General features: G+C 44.0%; 1 protein-coding gene across 1 annotated transcript in view; it reads left to right on the top strand.

Annotated features, from left to right (window-relative positions):
- Window positions 1–20,578, top strand: part of PKD1L1 (polycystin 1 like 1, transient receptor potential channel interacting) — a 358,247-nt gene that overhangs the window by 133,423 nt on the left and 204,246 nt on the right. The window contains exons 15-17 of the mRNA XM_077491844.1: window positions 260–380; window positions 2,262–2,457; window positions 15,567–15,623. Of these exons, the coding sequence (XP_077347970.1) occupies window positions 260–380; window positions 2,262–2,457; window positions 15,567–15,623 (374 nt within the window). The remainder of the gene's footprint in view (window positions 1–259; window positions 381–2,261; window positions 2,458–15,566; window positions 15,624–20,578) is intronic.

Here is a 20,578-nt window from a genome sequence, read left to right as displayed (position 1 = left end):
TTGAATATGCAACACATCCCAGACAATAACATCAGCCACGTCAGTGGATGTGTGCTATAACCATTTGATTTGTGCAAGATTTTTAATTTCTGGGATATGTAATGTAAAGCACTTGTGTATAAAACTGTGTGTATGCGACTGGGTGCTGCTGATGTGTAGTTTTCAAATGAACTTATTTAAGCACACCCTAAAGGATTATTTGGTAAAATATGTCTATGAGATAATAGATACTAAATAATACATGTTGTCTTCTTTACAGTCACGGTTTTTACTCAAATAACAAATGCATTTGGATCCCAAACTCAGCCATGTCCACTGAATGTGAATGTACATCCAGTTATCTCCAAGAATACATCTAATGCTTTACCAGAGATTGAACTGTAAGTCAGTTTTTTTTTAAGTTTTGCATAAATTTAACTATTTTCAGTTAGATTAAATTACAGCATATTGCAGCAGTATTATTTGTATTCATTACAACTAGTAAAAGTAATAGGAAAAAGTATTACAAAGATGATGAAAGTATTTCAGTTTTCATTGAGTTTTTCTGTAGCAGGATAGCTAACCCAACCTGAAAAGACTCTCATAGATTGCTCATTGAGAACATTTTTCATAATCCACCCCACCCTGTCCATTCACTCACTCTGTGGAGCCAGCAACGCTACACATTAATAGAAGCACTGTAATGGGAGGAATATGAATTGAAGGAGATGTGACATAGACTTACCAATCCAACTTTGCTTTGCTTCAGTGCAGGGTTTCTCAACCAGGGTTCCATGGAACCCTGGGGTTCCTCTAAAGCAGTGTTTCTCAACTCCAGTCCTCAAGGTGCACCAACAGGTCATGTTTTCAGGATTTCCCTCAGATGAAACAGCTGTGGTAATTACTAAGGCAGTGAAACTGATCAAATCACCTGTGCAAAATAATGGGAAGCCTGAAAACATGACCTGTTAGGACGACTTGAGGACTGGAGTTGAGAAACCCTGCTCTAGAGCAGGGGTCTCAAACTGTTGCGAAACTACAAGTCCTATCATGCCTTTGCCTCTGGGAGTCCTGCTTTTAACGGTCAGCCTCGCATTGCCTCATGGAACTTGTAGTTTTGCAACAGCTGGAGGGCCGCCATTTTCAGATCCCTGCTCTAGAGGTTGCTAGGGGTTCCTTGAGCAAGGAGCAATTTCTGCCTCTCAGATAAGTTCCCACTTATACCATTGATCTTTTTAGCTATCTGTAAGGTGGTAATTCTTCCCAATGACCTCAAGTGCGAGGAACATTCTTTTCACTGACCCTCACACTAATGTATCATGAGTTGTAGATATAGTCATTTTTAGCAGAGGTTCAGTTAGACCAGAAAGATATTTCAAGGGTTCCTCTGTGTTAAAAAGGTTGAGAAAGACTGCTTCAGAGGGACATTGCTCATAAAAGCAAAAAACAATTCGGGCATCCTTGGGTACACTAAAGAGAGAAAAGTTGTAGTTCACCATAAACATAATCATTCCCTTAGCCCCACTGGGTTAGATGTAGCGTGTGGTTATAAACAGTCTTGCGTCTACTCACTGCATACACAGCACATATATCCTGCAGTCTCTGTACTTAGATAATATGCCCTAATTATTGTGCCACAGGCAAGGATTTCACACCCACAAGAATCATATATTATAAAGCGAAAATCTTCACAGTGGAGGAATACTTAAAATGATTGTAAAACTTTTATTATCGGACACCTTTTTTTACCTTAATGCCTTCTCTGCATGGTAAGGTACGTAAGCTTTTGTGTGAAGCAGGGGCATAACTAGAACCTTCAGGGCCCCAGTACCAGAAACCATGAAGGGCTCCCCTGACCCCCCTTCAATCAAGACCGGGCTTCCAGTTCTGGGAGGGTGTCCATGTCCAATAATTCTCCCTTCCATGTGCCCCCTGGTTCATGCATCCAGCGTGCTCTGTGACTGCTGTGGCTTTTGAACACAGCTGATCACAGATCATGGTAAATGCCCAATTACAGCGGTCCTTTACCATGTGATCAGCTAATCACATGTAAACAGACTTATCAGTTATTGGCAGTTCTTTCCTCCCACACTGTGTCTGTGTGAGGAAAGGAGAGCCGTTAACCGGCAAGACTTGTCAGTACATTGTCTACATAATCAGGGCACAAATCAGAAGCATGATATGTTTGTTTTAAAAAGTACAGTTACATTTACGATTGCTTTACCAACCTAGCCTTCATTCTCTGTAAGATATTTGGACATTTTCTTCTGTCTTTCACCTAGATTTCAAGAAGGCTTAAGAAATCTTTCCATGCTTGTGTTAATGGGAAATCACATTGAGATTCGAAACTACGTTGTCTTATTAACCACAATCCTCAATCGATTATATATGGAGGACAACGAAACAACTTTTGAACAACATGTACAAATCAGAAATAAACTGATTTCCATTGTTCAAGCCTTACCATTTAATAATCAGGTAACAACACCCTAGTATCTTAAAGTTTATTTGTAGAAATAGAGAATGCTCTAAAAAAAACAAAAAGGTCCAGGACTTACAAGTACATGGGTAGTCGCATGATTTTTTTTAAAATTCATTTTGGTCAGTTTTGATTTCCAAATGTTTGCATTATTTTTGGTGGTGACTATAAAGTTTTATTTTTACAAGTTTATTCTGACTGGAAAGCAACAGGGGTATTTTGTTACTTTTTGGGGCAAGTTTTGACCAGGTGAATTGTTGACCCCAGTACTTATGAGTCAACTGGTTGGTATGGGCTGTTTCTTTTATTATATGCGTTTTGCCCCAGCTTCTTCTAATTCTAATGCCCCGTACACACGAGCGGACTTTTCGACATCCAAACTCCGACGGACTGAGTCCGGCGGACTATCCGATCGTGTGTGGGCTGCAACGGACTTTAGCGAAGCTAAAGTCTGACGGACTTTAGAAATGAAGCATGCTTTAAATTTTCCCGACGGAACTCCGCCGGACCCGGTCCCCTTTGAAAAATCCGCTCGTGTGTGTGCTACTCCGACGGACTAAAACCGACGCTAGGGCAGCTATTGGCTACTGTCTAGGAACTTCCTACGTCGAATCCAGTCGTACGTCATCACGTTCGACTCCGTCGGAGTTTGGTGTGATGGTGTGTGGTCAAGTCCGTTCGGTCGAAAAGTCCGCCAGAACTCCGTCGGAACTCCGGCGGAACTCCGGCGGAACTCCTTTGGAGGTCTGTCAGACTTAATCCCTCTCGTGTGTACGGGGCATTAGAAGAATTCAATTTTCCCCTACACTTTGTAAACCTAGGACTTTTTCATTGTCAAAAATGTGTACCTGGTGATAAGTGGACAGTGAGGCCTTCAGGTGTCAACGGTGGAGGGGAGGAAGTCTTCTGGGACATGTAGTCTAAGGATCACCTGATATTCAGCAAAAGGAGAGATTTGGCTGAATGGCAACTGGCCTCCAAGCTTGTTTCACTGGCAATGACTGTGGACAAGAGATGTCGGGATATAAAATTAAACAACAGGGAAACAATTAAAAATAGGGTGCAAAACAAAACTACTGTAGACAGATCTACAAAAAGAATACCTAAAGCAGACTTTTCCTCCCTTTCACTAAAAAATCACAGCACAATACAGCACAGCATGCTGATATTAAATCATTCTAAACTCATTACTTAAGCAAAACATTTTTTGCTTTGTTTTACAATTTAGTTTTTTCTGCTTCCTGATTTCTTGAGGCATTGGTGATGTAACTCTAGCCTTACAGCTGCATCCTTGGAATGTTCTGTCACATGTTCCAGTAGGCAGACCCAGAGTTCTAGACAGAGTTCCAGGAAGTAAAGGGAGATTGAATCATCTGCCCTTAGTAAAAATGGCACTGTGAGAAGAAGGGGGAGGAAAAGAAGAAGGTGTGCAACGCTTAATTCTTGCACTGAATCTTTGTACATCCAGGTTGCTAGTTGAGGCTGCCCTATCTGCTTTGGGGAACAGATATTTAATAGGTCCTCGCTTATCTACCAGTGTACTGCAAAAGCAAGCATCAGGCACTTGCACTCTTTATTGATTACAGTTCTGCAATGAGAAAGTGGGTAGGGGGGGATGAACATATGCATTGAGCAATCAATGTACCTGCATAATAAAAGTAGAGGAGAGACAGATTTGTGAATAAATATAAAATACAGTATGTTGATGCCATTTTAAAACACAATTTGTAAGAAAGTTGTCCAAATAAGAATTAATGTTGTCCATCTAATTTTTTTTTTAACAAAAGACCAAAAAATGTTTGCAAATGTTTGCACAATATAATTATATAATTTTAATATGCAGTAAGTATGTTAATTTTTTATTTTTTTTTGCAACAGTAGAACTGTAGTATACACATTAAAGCGATAGTAAAGGCTCGACTCCGCCCCTCCAACTCCTGATTGGCTCACTGGGTGTGAGCCAATTGGCTCCCACAGCTGCCAAAACCCAATTAGGAGTACGAGTCCCCAGAGAGGCAAGGCTCTTGTGGACATTGCTGGATCGAGAGGGGGCTCTGTGCTGCACACAGAAGGTTTTTTACGTGGTGCCTTTACAACCTCTTAAAGGCTGATTTACTAAAGGAGTGATACTAAAGTCTCATTTTTTTTTTCTTTAAAAATAGCAAACATGTTATAGTTACCCGCTCTGTGCAGTGGTTTAGCACAGAGCAGCCTCGATCCACCTCTTGCTATGGTGGCACCTGAGCAGAGCCGCAGTTCCGTGTATCCATTCAGACACGGAGCCGCTGTTCGGTCCTCTCTCTCCTGATTGGCTAGATGACTTTGATTGACAGCATCAGGAGCAAATGGCGCTGCTGCGGTGTCTCAGCCAATACGGAGGAAGAGACTGCCGAAGCATTTGTGCACATCACTAGATAGAAAGGGAGCTCAGGTATGTAATGGGGGGCTGAGGGTGGCTGCTGCACACTGAATGCATAGAATGCATTAAGATAAAAACCTTCTGCCTTTGCAACCATTTTAAGATTAATTTCAAATACAAACCTGTATATTTATTGCAAACTGATGGTCCACAAGTACAACCCGCCCTCACTTGTACTACCACCACTGCGCTCCTGGATAAGTGCAATGTGATTCCTACAGCTGTCACTTAGATTAAACAAATATGTGAACATTATTTAATCCTCTATTCAAATGGATAAAAATAGTGGAATAAATTGTGGCGCTAAAACTAAATACCATAAGTACAAAAATTATTATTGATGAAATGAAACGATATTTCTAAATGAAGAGAAACAGTGAATGAAATGATAATAATTGTGTTATAAATGTTAAATCACCCTGTGACCAGTGAAAAACAGATTGTATATGAATAGCAACCTAGACCAATCCAAATAAGTGATTCCAAACCAATATCACCCTGTGACAAGTGCAAACTGAAAAGTCTCTACTGGATAAATATAATATGTATAAAAAAGTCCATGAACACTGTAAAAAAACAATCCAATAAGTGATGTGTTTCCAAGTATTCAGTGAGCAATTCTTCTAATCATCCACCACACCTCTGTGTCAGTGATTCGCTCCCCTCAAAGACACGCACTCACCAGCTGCGTTAGCCTCACACTCTCCTGTTTGGCTGAACTCGTCTCAACCCACACATGTAGGGGTTAAAAAAAAGAGGTCTCCGAACTCCAGCCATGTGTGTCAGGAATCCGTCCTCATACAGTGATTTCTCCACATGTAAATAACAAAAGCGCTCCAATAGTGTGATACCGTACAAACAATTTATTAAAAAAGTTTAGTAATCCACCACCATTGTACTCATATGAGTAAAATTCACAGCACGCAAAAGATAATCACAGCAAGGAATTCCATGCAGTAGTTGAGTGATATAATGCGGTCGCGGTGGACCAAAGATGTACGGTGGCTGATGACACTCTCTCCCACTCCTAGACCTGGGCTTCCACTTCCCAGTGCAACTTCTTATGCCATGCGTTGATGATTGCTGTTGCGCAATCCCACTATTAAGTCCTTGTGACTAAACATGTCAGGGCGCGGCTGTACGGCAATCGTCGACGCGTGGCGTAAGACGCTGTCACGTGACACGCTGCATACATATCCATCATTCCATATCATCGGGGAGGCATGTGATTGGCCCCAAATTTATTTTGTAGCAGGACAGCATATTGCCTCTCTACCGGCTGTCAAATGCCTCTGAAAAGCGATCTGAGCATGGATCGCTTTTTGAAGGAACAGCATTTTACATAAAATGTGCATACATACGTGTAAATACACACACACATAAACACACACACACACACACACACACACACACACACATAAACACACACACATAAACACACACACACACACACATAAACACACACACACACACACACACACACACATAAACACACAGACACACATAAACACACATAAACACACATAAACACACACACACATAAACACACACACACATAAACACACACACACACATAAACACACACACACACATAAACACACACACACACACATAAACACACACACACACACATAAACACACACACACGCACACACACACACATAAACACACACACACATACACACACACACACACACACACACATATGCACGCACATATAAACCAGTGGCAGCTGGTGCTCAAAATTTTTAGGGGAAAATGAAAAATTCTGATAAAAAACATCAATTACAGCCACTGTGCCCATCAAACGCCCCCACTGTGCCATCAAATGTCACCACTGTGCTCATCAAATGCTGCCACTGTGCCCAAACTCTGCCGCTGTGCCCATCAAATGCTGCCAGTGTGCCCATCAAATGCTGCCACTGTGCCCATCAAGCTCTGCCACTGTGCCATCAAATGCCACCACTGTGCCCATCAAATGCCGCCACTGTGCCCATTAAATGCTGCCGGTGTGCCCATTAAATGCTGGTAGTGTGCCATCAAATGCTGCCACTGTAAATCCCCACCGCCCACTTGCCGTCTGCCCGGCACTTACCCTGTCTTGGTGGTGGCAGCGAGTGACGGCCACGAGCGGGGTCCTCCATGTGTCTCCTGCCATCCTCATCTCCCGTCCTCTCCTCCTGATAGGCTTCCAATAGCTGCGCCTATCATTTCAGCCAATCAGGTGACAGGTAATAGACCCGCACACCTGATTAGTGGAGAGATGGTTCAGTGTTAGGAAAGTGAATATTCACTTTTCTAACACACCTGGGTGGACTGTGAGCGTCAAGCATGGCGCTCGCAGTTCACCTATTTTGAAGCCTATTAGAGCCTATGGCTCTAATAAGGTGCTTCAAAACACCCCCCCCTCCCGTGCCGCTGTAATTCATGCGCCCCAAAAGGGACCGGACACCTAAATGTGGGGGTGGCCATGGATAGATTCATGCTATGCTATGCATGAATCTATTCATTGGTCATAGAGGGGGTTGCTGGAGAGAGAGGGCAGCACCTGAGTGCCCTTTTGGACACACCGCTACTGATAAACACATGCACATTCACATACATACATATGCATACATGCACACTCACATTCATACACACACACATGCATACATACATATTTGAACACACACACATACATGCATGCACACATACATGCATGCACACCCACACACACGCATGCATCCACACACACATGCATGCACACCCACGCACACATGCATGCACACCCACACAAACACATGCATGCACACACACATACATGCACTCTGGCACACACACGCATGCATGCACACCCCCACACACACACATGCATGCACACCCACACACACACACACATACAGTAGATAATCTTATAAAAAAAAGGCAGTCCTTTACCTTAGCTCTTCCTGCTGGGTACTGCACTGTAGGGGGAGACAAAGAGCACACACTGTGCTTTCACTAAAGGCTAATGTGAGGCGCTCCATGCACAGTGCCAATTACAGTTTGGCTGAAGATCGGGGAGCTCCTCTCAGCCTCCCCCCTATCAAAGAGTACAGGGTGCCCTCAAAGGCCCCCTGCAGCAAGGGGCCCGGATGCGATGGCGATCTCGGCAACCCCTATAATTCTGCCACTGCCTGCCGGGTTCCTTCAAAAATGGTGTGCCCAACCACTGTGTGTACCTAGAATCATTTATGCTGGTTTTAAGCCAAAGGGTAGTCATACCAATTATTTATTCTCTTCTGGTAATTTACTTGTACTTTGTTAATGGATAAAAAAAATTGATAAAAATAAACTATTAATACTTCTATTTCTGAAAGCATTCTTAATTTACAGCATGTGCTCATTTCACAGCATGTGCTCAAGACTTTTGCACAGTACTGTACATGTAAATGTAATTTGCTTAACTGCTTGCTGCCACCCACAGTAGTTATACTGCTGGAAAATGGCATATCTCCACTGGATCACATACCTGTATGTCCGCAGAGACTTCCTGTTTTGCAGGCACACTGACCATGCTGTAGTTAGACACAGAGCGATTTTGTCAGCAAGTCCCAGCCAATGATTCATGGCTGAGGCCTGCTGATCCACTGTGTCAAATCACAGCATAGAGCCCCGTGTTTACAAACACACAGGGCTCAGTGAACTGATCAGGGAACTGGCTGTTTCCTTTCATGGAGAGGAAGAACATTACACACATTACACACATTACACATTGTTATGCACATATAAGTTGCTGATCACCACCATTACAGTATAGCATCTATAGCTGCGTAAATTCCAGTATATGCATACCATAATTTGTAGATGCTATATTTTTTAATTTTTTGCACAAAACAATTTAATATACACCTATTGGGATTTTTTTTTACCAAATACATACATTTTGGCATAAATTTATAAAGATCAGTGTCACTTGTTGCTAGGCAGAATGGGGAGATGCTGTTTACAACGGCATCTCCCCGTTCTTCCTCTCCGTGAGGCGTTCGCGGATATCCGGACCGGACTCACGGAGCATCCCGTGGGCGCACGAGCGCGCCCCCGCTGCCTCTTAAAGAGCAATGTACAGGTATGTGATTTTGCTTGTACGTGCCCTTCTGCCGACCTATATCGGCGTGAGGCGGTCAGGAAGCGGTTAAAGTAGAACAGTGCTGAATAACAAAAACGCTCTGATCACGAGGGTAGTAAAACCTCCAAGGCCAAGTGTTAACCACTTCATGATCAGAGCATTCCTCAGTAGGCAAAACTTTTTTTTTAAATTTTGAATAAAGGAACTTTTTTGCCATCTGCGTCCCATTGTAGAGCGTTCCCTTCACTTTCTGACTCATAGCCAAAATAGGAAGAGAGAAAAAGTCCCACCAAAGTGAAGGAATTCCAGGGTGTCATCAGGGTTGCCAGAATTAATGTTTTCATTGGAAGATTTTCCCTCTATCACTTCAAAATTTGAGATTTTTTAACTTTCACTTTCAGTGATGATGGTAAACATTACAAATAGGGTGAATTTTCATAATGGGGGCACAGACAGCAAAACAAAAAACGGGGGCTCTGATTCCTCTCCACTCTATCCAAAACTAAAGAAAAATGCCTTTAGTTATACTTTAAGTAGTATAACAGCTAAATAATAAGTACCAGACAGCTAAATACATGCAAACTGTTTTCTTACCAACATATTTCTCTTCAAACACACCTACTACACAGTATAGCCAGTACTATTCATTATTGCAGTTCTGCTCATCGGACTGTGAATGAATATTCACACATTTCTGAGGCCTTCCCTGTGCTCCTTCCTTCTGTAAACTACCTTCTCCTCAAAGCTGTCTGATAATACTGAACATACTGAAGTTCTGTATAGAATGATCTGAGTTTAAGGACATTCCAAGTAAACCAATAATTACCAGAAATTGATTACAGTATTAAGACAGCAATTAATGGATGAAAGAAGGTTTTACATAGTTATTTCTTAATATATGGAAATAAAATCCTGTCAACTTGATAATATGAATGATGATGGAATATATAGAAAGCCAGAGAAAAGCACCACTCTACAAAAACATTCATATAATTATTTATTAGAAATAGCATTCTTATTCAACCACTTCAGCCCCGGAAGGATTTGCCCCTTAATGACCAGGTCATTTTTTACAATGCGGCACTGCGTCGCTTTAACTGACAATTGCGTGGTCGTACGGCGCTGTACCCAAACAAAATTGACGTCCTTTTTTTCCAACAAATAAAGCTTTCTTTTGGTGGTATTTGATCACCTCTGCCATTTTTTTTTTTTTTTTTTTGCTCTATAAACAAAAAAAGAGCAAAAAAAAACAATATTTTTTACTTTTTGCTATAATATCACCCCAAAAAAGATACAGTCAAAAAACTAATTTCTTCCTCAGTTTAGGCCGATATATATTCTTCTACATATTTTTTGGTAAAAAAAATTGCAATACACATATATTGATTGGTTTGTGCAAAATAGGAGCTATATTTATCAAATTTTAAAAAAAATTTTTTTACTAGTAATGCCAGTGATATGCAATTTTTAGCAGGACCGCGACATTGCGGTGGACAGAACGGACACTTTTGACACATTTTTGGGACCACTGACATTTATACAACGATCAGTGCTAAAAAAAATGCACTGATTACTGTGTAAATGTCACTAGCAGGGAAGAGGTTAATACTGGGGGGCAATCAAGGGGTTAAATGTGTTCCCTCAGTGTGTGTTTCTAACTGTGGTGGGATGTAACTGACTAGAGGAGGAGCCAGATCACTGTCCCTAACAAGTAGGGGAACAATATTTTTTACTTATTGCATTACTTTTTACATATTCATTTTAAAAATGTAAAAAATCGAATGCCTTCAAAAATGTGGGCCAATATGTTTTCTGCTAGATATTTGTTTTTGGTGAAAAAAATTCCAATAAGCTTATATTGATTGGTTTGCGCAAAAGTTACAGCGTCTACAAACGATGAAATAGATTTATGGATTTTTTTTTATTAGTAATGGCGGCGATCAGCAATCTTTTGCGGGACTGCAACATTGCGGCAGACAAATCTGACACTAAGTGACACTCTTTGGGGACCAGTGACACCAATACAGTGATCAGTGCTAAAAAAAAATGCACCGTCACTGTACTAATAACACTGGCAGGGAAGGAGTTAACATCAGGGATGATCAAAGTGTTAACTGTGTTCCCTGGGAGGGTTTTCTAACTGTGTGAGGGGTGCATTTACTGTGGGAAGACAGAGATCCGTGTTCCTGCTTAGCAGAAACTCAGGATCTCTGTCTTCCTTTCTCAAAGAACGGCGATCTGCCTTGTTTACAAAGGCAGACAGCCGTTCTGTTGCTCTTTAGAACAATCTGCGGGTCCCGGCGGACATCAGGTTCGCTGGACCTGCCAATTGGCTCTTGCTGTGTACAATCACAATGGGAGCAGGTTGCTAGCGGCACGCGTGCCCACTCCAGACCCAGACGTGTCAGATCACATACTAGGTGCGTGATCCAGTACAGAGCGGCCACTCTGCCGCAGTATATATGCGTGGGGCGGTCACTAAGTGGTTAAAGTGTTACTAAACCAACAACAGAAAAATCAGTCGGTATATACAGTAAAGCATTCTTGTTATACTGACAGTGGAATCTAAGGGGTTAAGCCTATGCATTGTGTAAAAAGGCAGTTTGATCCTGTCTTCTGATACACCCCTTCTTCCACAGTCCCCAAACCATCCCCTGACAGAACAGAACCTAGGGGACAAGCTGCACATGCTCAGGTTGGTGTGTATTGCTATGAGAGGTTTTTTTCTTGGGAGAGTGCATGTGGCACAGGGCCATCAGTATTGTTCAGACAGAGGTCCTGCAGCCTCATAGGAATAGTCAGAGGAGAATGAAAACTCCTCTTACAAGCTTTAATTAGACACTGATAAGCCGCGTACACACGTAGCCGTCTGTCCGACGTACTTAGTCTGGCGGACGTCCGCCAGACTGTCCGTCGGAATTTTCGAACGGGCTACTTGCCCACACACGGCACTTTTTCAGTGGACTAATACGGCGTACTAAGCCCGCCGTACTAAGTCCGCCGTACTTTCGAAATGAACGGACTCGCCCACACACGCGGAGGAAAGTCCGCTCATTTCGAGCGCGTCTCCAGGTAGGCGGGGCCCGCAAAGGAGACGTCGCTGGCCCCGCCGCCTGGTATGGACTTAAAGGGGAACCCCCAACGCCGAAAAAAATTGGCGTGGGGGTCCCCCCCAAGTCCACAACAGACCCTTGTCCGAGCACGCTACCCGGCCGGCCAGGAAAGGGGGGCGAGCGAGCGCCCTCCCTCCTGAGCCATACCAGGCCGCGTGCCCTCAACATGGGGGGTGCCTTGGGGAAGGGGGGGGCGCGCGGCCCCCCCACCCCAAAGCACCTTGTCCCCATGTTGATGAGGACAAGGGCCTCTTCCCGACAACCCTGGCCGTTGGTTGTCGGGGTCTGCGGGCGGGGGGCTTATCGGAATCCTGGAGCCCCCTTTAATAAGGGGGCCCCCGGATACCGGCCCCCCACCCTATGTGAATGAGTATGGGGTACAATGTACCCCTACCCATTCACCTGTAAAATAAAAGTACAAAAAAAAACACAACACACGAGATAAAATACTTTATTGCACAGCTCCGGGGGCCTTCCGTCTTCGGGGGTCTTCTCGCCGGACTCCTCCGCTATCTTCTTGTAGCTCTTTTGCTAGCGGAGGAGTCCGGCTTTCTTCCTCGCCGCCGGCCTCTTCTCCCGACTTCGGGGGTCTTGTCCCCCTCTTCGGTTCTTCTGCCGGGCCACCGCGCCTTCTTATAGCTCTTTTACAGGCGGTGGCCCGGTCTTCTGTCCCCGCTGCCGCCTTCCGTTCTTCTTCTTCTTCTCCAGGAGATGTTGAGTCGACGATTTCTCCGGCCGCAATGCCAGGGACGCCCTGCGCTGCCACTTATATAGAGACAAGGGGCGGTGTCACATGGCTTTATGTCACATGGGTTGGTCACATGGGTTGATGTCACATGGGGACTGTGACATCGTAAGGGGGCGGGGTCACCATGTGACACCAACCCATGTGACATAAAGCCATGTGACACCGCCCCTTGTCCCTATATAAGTGGCCGTGCAGCGCGTCCCTGGCATTGTGGCCGGAGAGAGCATCTCCAGGGAGAAGGAGAAGAAGAAGAAGAAGAAGAAGAACGGAAGGCGGCGGCGACAGAAGACCAGGCCATCGCCTGCAAAAGAGCTATAAGAAGGCGCGGTGGACCGGCAGAAGAACCGAAGAGGGGGACAAGACCCCCGAAGTCGGGAGAAGAGGCTGGCGGCGAGGAAGAAAGCCGGACTCCTCCGCTAGCAAAAGAGCTACAAGAAGATAGCGGAGGAGTCCGGCGAGAAGACCCCCGAAGACGGAAGACCCCCGGAGCTGTGCAATAAAGTATTTTATCTCGTGTGTTGTGTTTTTTTTGGACTTTATTTTACAGGTGAATGGGTAGGGGTACATTGTACCCCATACTCATTCACATAGGGTGGGGGGCCGGTATCCGGGGGCCCCCTTATTAAAGGGGGCTCCCGGATTCCGATAAGCCCCCCACCCGCAGACCCCGACAACCAACGCCCAGGGTTGTCGGGAAGAAGCCCTTGTCCTCATCAACATGGGGACAAGGTGCTTTGGGGTGGGGGGGCCGCGCGGCCCCCCTTCCCCAAGGCACCCCCCCATGTTGAGGGCACGCGGCCTGGTACGCTTGCTCGCTCCCCCTTTCCTGGCCGGCCGGGTAGCGTGCTCGGACAAGGGTCTGTTGTGGACTTTGGGGGACCCCCACGACGATTTTTTTCGGCGTTGGGGTCCCCTTTAAGTCCATACCAGGCGGCGGGGCCAGCGACGTCTCCCTCGCGGGCCCCGCCTACCTGGAGACCCGCCCGAAATGAGCTGACTTTTCTCCGGGCGGGAAAAGTCCGCTCATTTCAAAAGTACGGCGGACTGGCATACACACGGCCGGATTGTCCGCCGAAATACGAGTACGGCACGCAGATTGATGTGCAACGCGGCATTCTAAGTCCGCCCTACTTTCGGGTCAAAAAAGTATGCCGAAGGCTACACACGGGGGGATTGTTTGGCGGACTTGAGTTTGCCGGACTTTTCCACCGGATTGTTTGATCGTGTGTACGCGGCAATTGAAGTCACAAGCCTGCTCTCACTGCTGATGAAAAAGGGTATTTAGCAGTTTATATTTACTAAAACTATTGCATTTCCATGTTATGTGTACTGTGGGAGACCAGATATAGTTAATGCAGGGTCCTGGGTTTAGTAACACTTTAACCTCCACATACGGAAAGTCTTCTTCAGAGTAAGAGCTGTGAAAATTTGTAAAAAACTAGTTCTGGCTAGCTAAGTAGATTAAAGGAGCAGGATGCATTCCTAAATGCACAAATTATAATTGGATACACAACACCCATAGGTAATAGCACCAGAGACTGTTAATCCGGAGAATATCTGATTGCCTCCTGGGGATCAGGAATGCATTTTTTCCCCCTTGAAACAAATTGGACCGTGCTTCAATGGATTTTTTTTTTTACTTTCCTCTGGATCAACTGTGAGTATAGGACTGTGTATATGGAAGTTTTCTGTGGATGTGGAAATCTGTTTTATGTCAGAGACAGTCAGATAACCCGTGCCCCCCCAGGGGAGTAGAGCTAAAGGCAGAACATTTTGGATAGTGTCCCATTGGGGAGATTTTCTTTCACTTCTTGTCCCATAGCCAAAACAGGAAGTGAGAGGAAATACCTCCAAAATGAGGGAATCTCTGGTTGTCACCAGATCCTGGTGGGCTCTGCACGTGGGCCATGCGAACACGCCGGAGCTCATCCTTACTTGTAAACGAGGAGATCTCAGGAAGACAGCTTTATCCCTGGGAAAGAATGACTTGTGCACTCTGATTGCACATGATCCCATGTGGTGCCATGGCTAAACTGGTCTCTGGAGGGAGGGGTATATAAAGCTTGCCATCAATCACTGTAACTAACCGCTAGAAAATTCATTCTTGGCTGTCTACACATGCTTAGTACATTTTGTTAATGAGTTTTCACAAATTGTCAACAAATCTCTGAATTGTTGGGACCCCTGCTCAGTTAGGATCATTACCTTGAATGTGCTATTTCCTTATAGATAAATATTAAGCATTTAAGACCCGATAAGTGTGACACCCTACCTCCACACTTCCTCCACAATATCACTTCTCTTCTTTAAAGTAGGAAAGGACTTTGTATAGGATAAAGAAGATAGGATTGGTTTAAACCCCCTCTACAGTCCAGTTTTACTAAGCCCCATCGACTGGACAGGTTATAAAGCCTATTCCAATCACTATTGCCACATTCTTCCCAGGTAAGTGATACCAGCAGAAAATGGAAATGCCCAGTTCTCCCCACTTCTCTTTGCATCTGAGAGTTTCTTGTTAAAGAAGAGCCAGCACACTGACTAGAATAAACTGACATAAAACCAAACTTTTAAAACATCCAAAATACCATTCCATTTGTTTAAAAAAATTCCTGTACTAGAAATTGTCTGCTTTATTAATAAATATTAATAAATTAATAAAAAATTAATAAAAAATATTAAAATGATTGTTAAGTTTTAAAATGATCTATCAGCTGCATTTATGTTTTCATATTTCATTACAGGAGGAACTTGCTGATATTGTGTTAATGGTAAAAGAACTGTTTCATGCCACTAACCAGGTATAGTATAATAAAACCTAACAATAATTAAAGTATTAATGTGGTAATTGCGTACTTTTATGTGTTTAATAATTTAACTAAATTGGTTTTGTGGATCAGTCAGCCAGAAGAATAGAAACAGTTTATGCACACCAATCATATTCTTTTTTTTTTTTAACGTGACCAGTTAAAGGAAAGTAAGGCTAGTAATCTAAAAGGTTTGAGCTGGAGTTGAGTTTAAATGTCTTAACATAGCCATGAAAGGTGAACCACAGGTGATTTACATAAACTGCTATGATAATCCAATAATATTGGTGATCAGCATTGCATAAGAAAATAAATAATAAAATAAAAAGATCTGCAGCAATATAGCTAGAAGCCACCTAAGGCCTGTGAGCACTGTTAATTAGGCACTGGTATAATTGAATACACATCAAAGAATAACTGAAACACATTATTGGCTATTCCAACCAATGTTTATAGGATTCATTGAACTTTAATCACAACAGTCCCTCATTGTGTTCCAAAACATAGCTAGTTTGCTGAGGGCCATGCATAGCATTTCATGTGTTCTGGGTACTGCTAGCAGGGCTACTGTTAGAGATCACAGGGCCCTGTAGACCCTATCAGACAGCCCTGATAAAAATACACTAAAATTATTTTCTTATCATACACCACGGGACACAGAGGCATAGTAGTTACTATGTAGAATATAGGCCACCTTCAGGTGATGGACACTGCCACGCCCTAAATTAAAAAGTGCACTCCCTATATAAACCCTCCCACTGGTGGGAGTACCTCAGTTTTTTCGCCAGTGTCTAAGGTGTTGGTCATGAGTAAAGATATGCTGTGTTGAGCTCCACTGGAGCAATCCTTGCTGGTGCTAGCTATGTAGCCAGATCCATTCAAGGTGTCTTTTATGGCTGAATTGAATGGTATCCGGGCCTCGTATCCAAAGAAACGAGGTCTTGCCTGTAACGCTTCTCTTTTTAGACAGCTGGACCCTGGGATCCAGTACTTTTCTGTTACTATTAAGGCCATAAAGTTTTACTGGTGGAGGTGCTATTAAAGGTCCAGGATTGTGGGGTTTCTCGAGGATCCCCAGCTCCTGAAGGTTTAATGGAACCCACCATGAAGGATGAAGATTGGGTCTGTTTTACCAAAGAAAACCCTGCGGCGGGAAAGCTAAGTGGAGTTTTTCTGAAAATGTTTCTAAATTTTCATATGAATGTCTCCTTTAATTAGTAACTGTTGTCATGCCTATGTGTCACCACGGGGGGCGGTATAGAGCACTTAAGTCTCCTGCTTCTCAAAGAGCCCACAATGTGTCCAGGAAATAGCAGTTTTCTCTTCCTCTGGCTGGCAGCAGACCTTCGGTAAGTCTGGGGGGGATTTTGCCTCCCCACCAGATGCCCCCCTGTGCTGTTTTTCCTTCAGGGAAAGAGTGCTAAAAAAAAAAAGCGCGAATGGCACACCGCTCAGTGGCTTCCAGGCCCCCCTCCACCATTTCTCTCTGTTCATCCCATAGGATTGGAGTCCGCGCTCACGCGGGAAAAGCTTTCTTTTGAAAGGCGAGAGGAAGGGCTGTAGAGACAGGGGTGGGGCTTAGCGCAGCATGAGGAATGTGTGTTTTAAAGGCACCATTTTTGCTGTTTCAAACTGCGGAGAGACACAAGAGCGAGGTATATGCAAGGCATGCATTCCTTCTGGTAGTACCTCTGCTTTGTGCATTGGGCTATGGTTGGAAGGGAGGTTAAAATCACCTCAAAAAAGGGCTCTAGAAACCCATCTCAAAAAAGAGGGCATCCTCCCCTGAGAGTAACATTGCTGGTCAGAATGAGCCATTAGGAGGGTCAAGGGTTGCAGCTGCTTTTAGCATTATAGCTCCTTTATATATGACTAAGGATGTTTTTTCTCCAACCATTATAAGTTTGGAGCAAAAAAATTGGTCCCATCACAGAGTGGGACTAAGCATAACAGGTCCCCCGTCCATTGCTCAGGACCCTCATGCTGAGGAACAAGGGGGGAAAGAGAACAAATTTCTCTCAAGGGACCAGGAAGAGGCTGATGTGTGCAGAACCTAATATGAAGGGATCAGGTTCGCAGGAAAGGTGGTCGGTACAGTCTCAAACTGAATTAGTCCACTCCAAATTTGATCGATGAGCCCACTTCTGGTTTGGGTTCACTAAAGCCTCCTCAATCTGTTCATGCTTTTCCTATCCATTAATGGCTAAAAAAGATTATGTATTATGAGTGGGAGCACCCAGATAACAGTTTTTCCTCCTAAAAGGTTTTCAATACTTTATCCTATGGAGGAAAAGTTCTATAAGAAATGGGGATTTCCAGCAGTTGACGCTGCTATAGCGTGTGTACTTGACTTGTCCAGTAGACAATGCTCAGATGCTAAAGGTTTCAACAGATAAGAAGTTGGAATTCCTTTTTAAAAGCTATATTTCGCTTGGAGGTTCAGCCTGCGCTGGCAGCGATCAGATTATCTCAGTCCTTGAAGGACCAGTTTATGGAGGTACTCCGTATTATTCCTGATCGGCAGGCCCAAGATTTGTCCAGGATATCAGAAGCATTGTAGAAGCTATGAAAGATTCTATTCTCAGGGCCTCACGGCTCATGCTAGGGCTGGTACATGTGCATAGAATCCTATGGTTGAAAAATTGGTTAGCCAAAGCACCATGCAAAAGCTCTTGGCCAGTTTCACATTTCATGGTGAACGGTTATTTGGAGACAATCTGGATAGGTATATCCAAAGAATTTCTAATGGGAAAAGAAAATAATTTTTTCTTCTAAAATGTGCTTCTCTGGTGCCAGAGACATCAGCCTCCAGGCAGTCATGACGGCCTCCACCATCAGGTTCAAGAGGTAAACCTCAGGGTTAGTCCCAAGGCCAAAAGAGGACCTGGGGAAGGAAACCGATGAAACAAAATTTGAAAGCCTCTTTATGAAGGGGCACTCCCGCTCGCTCGAGTGGGGGGAAGGCTTCTACAGATTTCAAGGGTCTGGCAGAAACAATGTCAAGACAGATGGGTGGCTTCCTCAATTTCTCTAGGTTACAAACTAGAGTTCGGAGGGTTCCTGTCTCCCCGTTTTCTCAGATCAAACGTTTCCAGAGATCCAATGAAAAAGAAGTCTCTCTTTCTAGCTGTGGATCATCCCTTGTCTCAAAGATATTGGTGGTCCCCTTGGAAGAGCAAGGATTAGGGTTTTTTATTGAAACCTTTTCACAGGGATGTCAGACCAATTTTAGATCTCAAAGATCTAAACCGGTTTTTATATACCGTTCTTTTGGCATGGAGTCAATCCGATCAGTAGTCTCCATCCTAGGGGAGGAACTTTTGGCATCAATCGACATCAAGGATGCTTTTCTCCACGTGCCGATTTTCCCTGCTCACCAGAAATGTCTACAGTTCAAGGTAGAAAATCTTAATTTCCAGTTTGTAGCTCTGCCTTCACTCTAGCTATGGCACCTTCAGTGTTTACAAAGGTCCTGGCTCCTCCTTTAACCAGGTTAGGGGCTCAAGGTATAACAATACTAACCTACTGATCTACTCTTGATAGATAAATCGGTAGCCTGCTTAAAATCAAAGTTTGGTCACCACAGTCAGCTACCTGGAATACCTAGGTTGGATTCTTAACCTAGAAAAATCCTCAAAACCATCAAGGAGATGGCAGTACTTGGGGCTAATCATAGATACAGCTCAGAAGAGGGTGTTTTTTCCCCAGGAAAGGATCAGTTCCATAAGGGAACTGATTCAGTTGATCAAAAGAAAGAAGAATCCTATTCGACTTTGCATGAAATTGTTGGGAAAGATGTTGGCTTCTTTCGAGGCCTTCTTATGCGCAGTTTCATTCAAGACTTCTGCAAAACAGTATCCTGTCAACTTGGAACAAGAAGGTCCAAGCTCTCGACTTCTCAAAAAGGAAAATCCTTTCTACTAGTTACCTGGAAGGTGGTAACAGATGGCAGACTTCTGGGCTGGGGAGCAGTCCTGGAAGAAGCGTCTGTCCAAGGGAAATGGTCCATATCAGAGATGACCTTGCTCATCAATATTCTAGATATTCGGCAGTACGCCTGGCCCTGGAGGCTTGGACGCTTATACTACGGAATTGTCCTGTCAGGATCCAATCTGACAATGCCACAGCTGTGGCCTATATCAATCACCAAGGTTGCACGAGAAGTTGTGCAGCCCATAAAGAGGTGAATCATATTCTATCTTGGTAAAACAACATTCCTTGCTTATCAGCAATTTTCATTCCAGGGACGGGGAATTGGCAGGTGACGTACTTGAGTCGCTAACAATTGTTCCCGGGAGAATGGTCCTTTCAGGTCGACATCTTTCTGCCAAAAGACATCATCATGCCAAAAATGGGGAGTTCCGGACGTGGATCTGTTTGAGTTCAGGTTCAATAACAAGATCGACAACTTTGTGTCGTGGACAAGGGATCCGATGGCATCCCATTCTGTGGGATCAGTTTTTCACTGATCTATGCGTTCCCTCCTGTCCTGCTGCTTCCGCGCCTTCTCGCCAAATCAAGCAAGAAGGGAAGGAGGTGATTCTTGTGGCCCCAGCGTGGCCCAGGAGATCTTGCTGAGATCGTAAAAATGGCGGTAGGAGATCCTTGGACCCTACCACTATGGCCAGACCTTCTCTCGCAAGGTCCAGTATTTCATCCTACCTTACAAACGCAAATTTTTGTGATTTGGCTATTGAGACCCACATTCTAAAAGATTGTGCGCTGTTAGCTTCAGTAGTTTCTACTTCGTTAATACTAGGAAGCCAGCCTCCAGAGTGATATACTATAGAATCTGGAAGGTATATGTCTTATGATGTGAATCCAGGGGTTGGCACCCCAGAAATTATGTCATAGGTAGGATCCTTGAATTCCTACAGATAGGATTAGAAATTAAGCTGGCCTTGAGTACTATCAAGGCCAGATATCGGCTTTATCTGTGTTTTTTTTTT

This window comes from Lithobates pipiens, unplaced genomic scaffold (genome assembly GCF_037356315.1).
Source record: "Lithobates pipiens isolate NorthernLeopardFrog02 unplaced genomic scaffold, aLitPip1_a1.2 Scaffold_19, whole genome shotgun sequence".
NCBI lineage: Eukaryota > Metazoa > Chordata > Amphibia > Anura > Ranidae > Lithobates > Lithobates pipiens.
The sequence above is the reverse complement of the archived record's forward strand: the minus strand, read 5'-3'. Positions and strand labels throughout refer to the sequence as shown.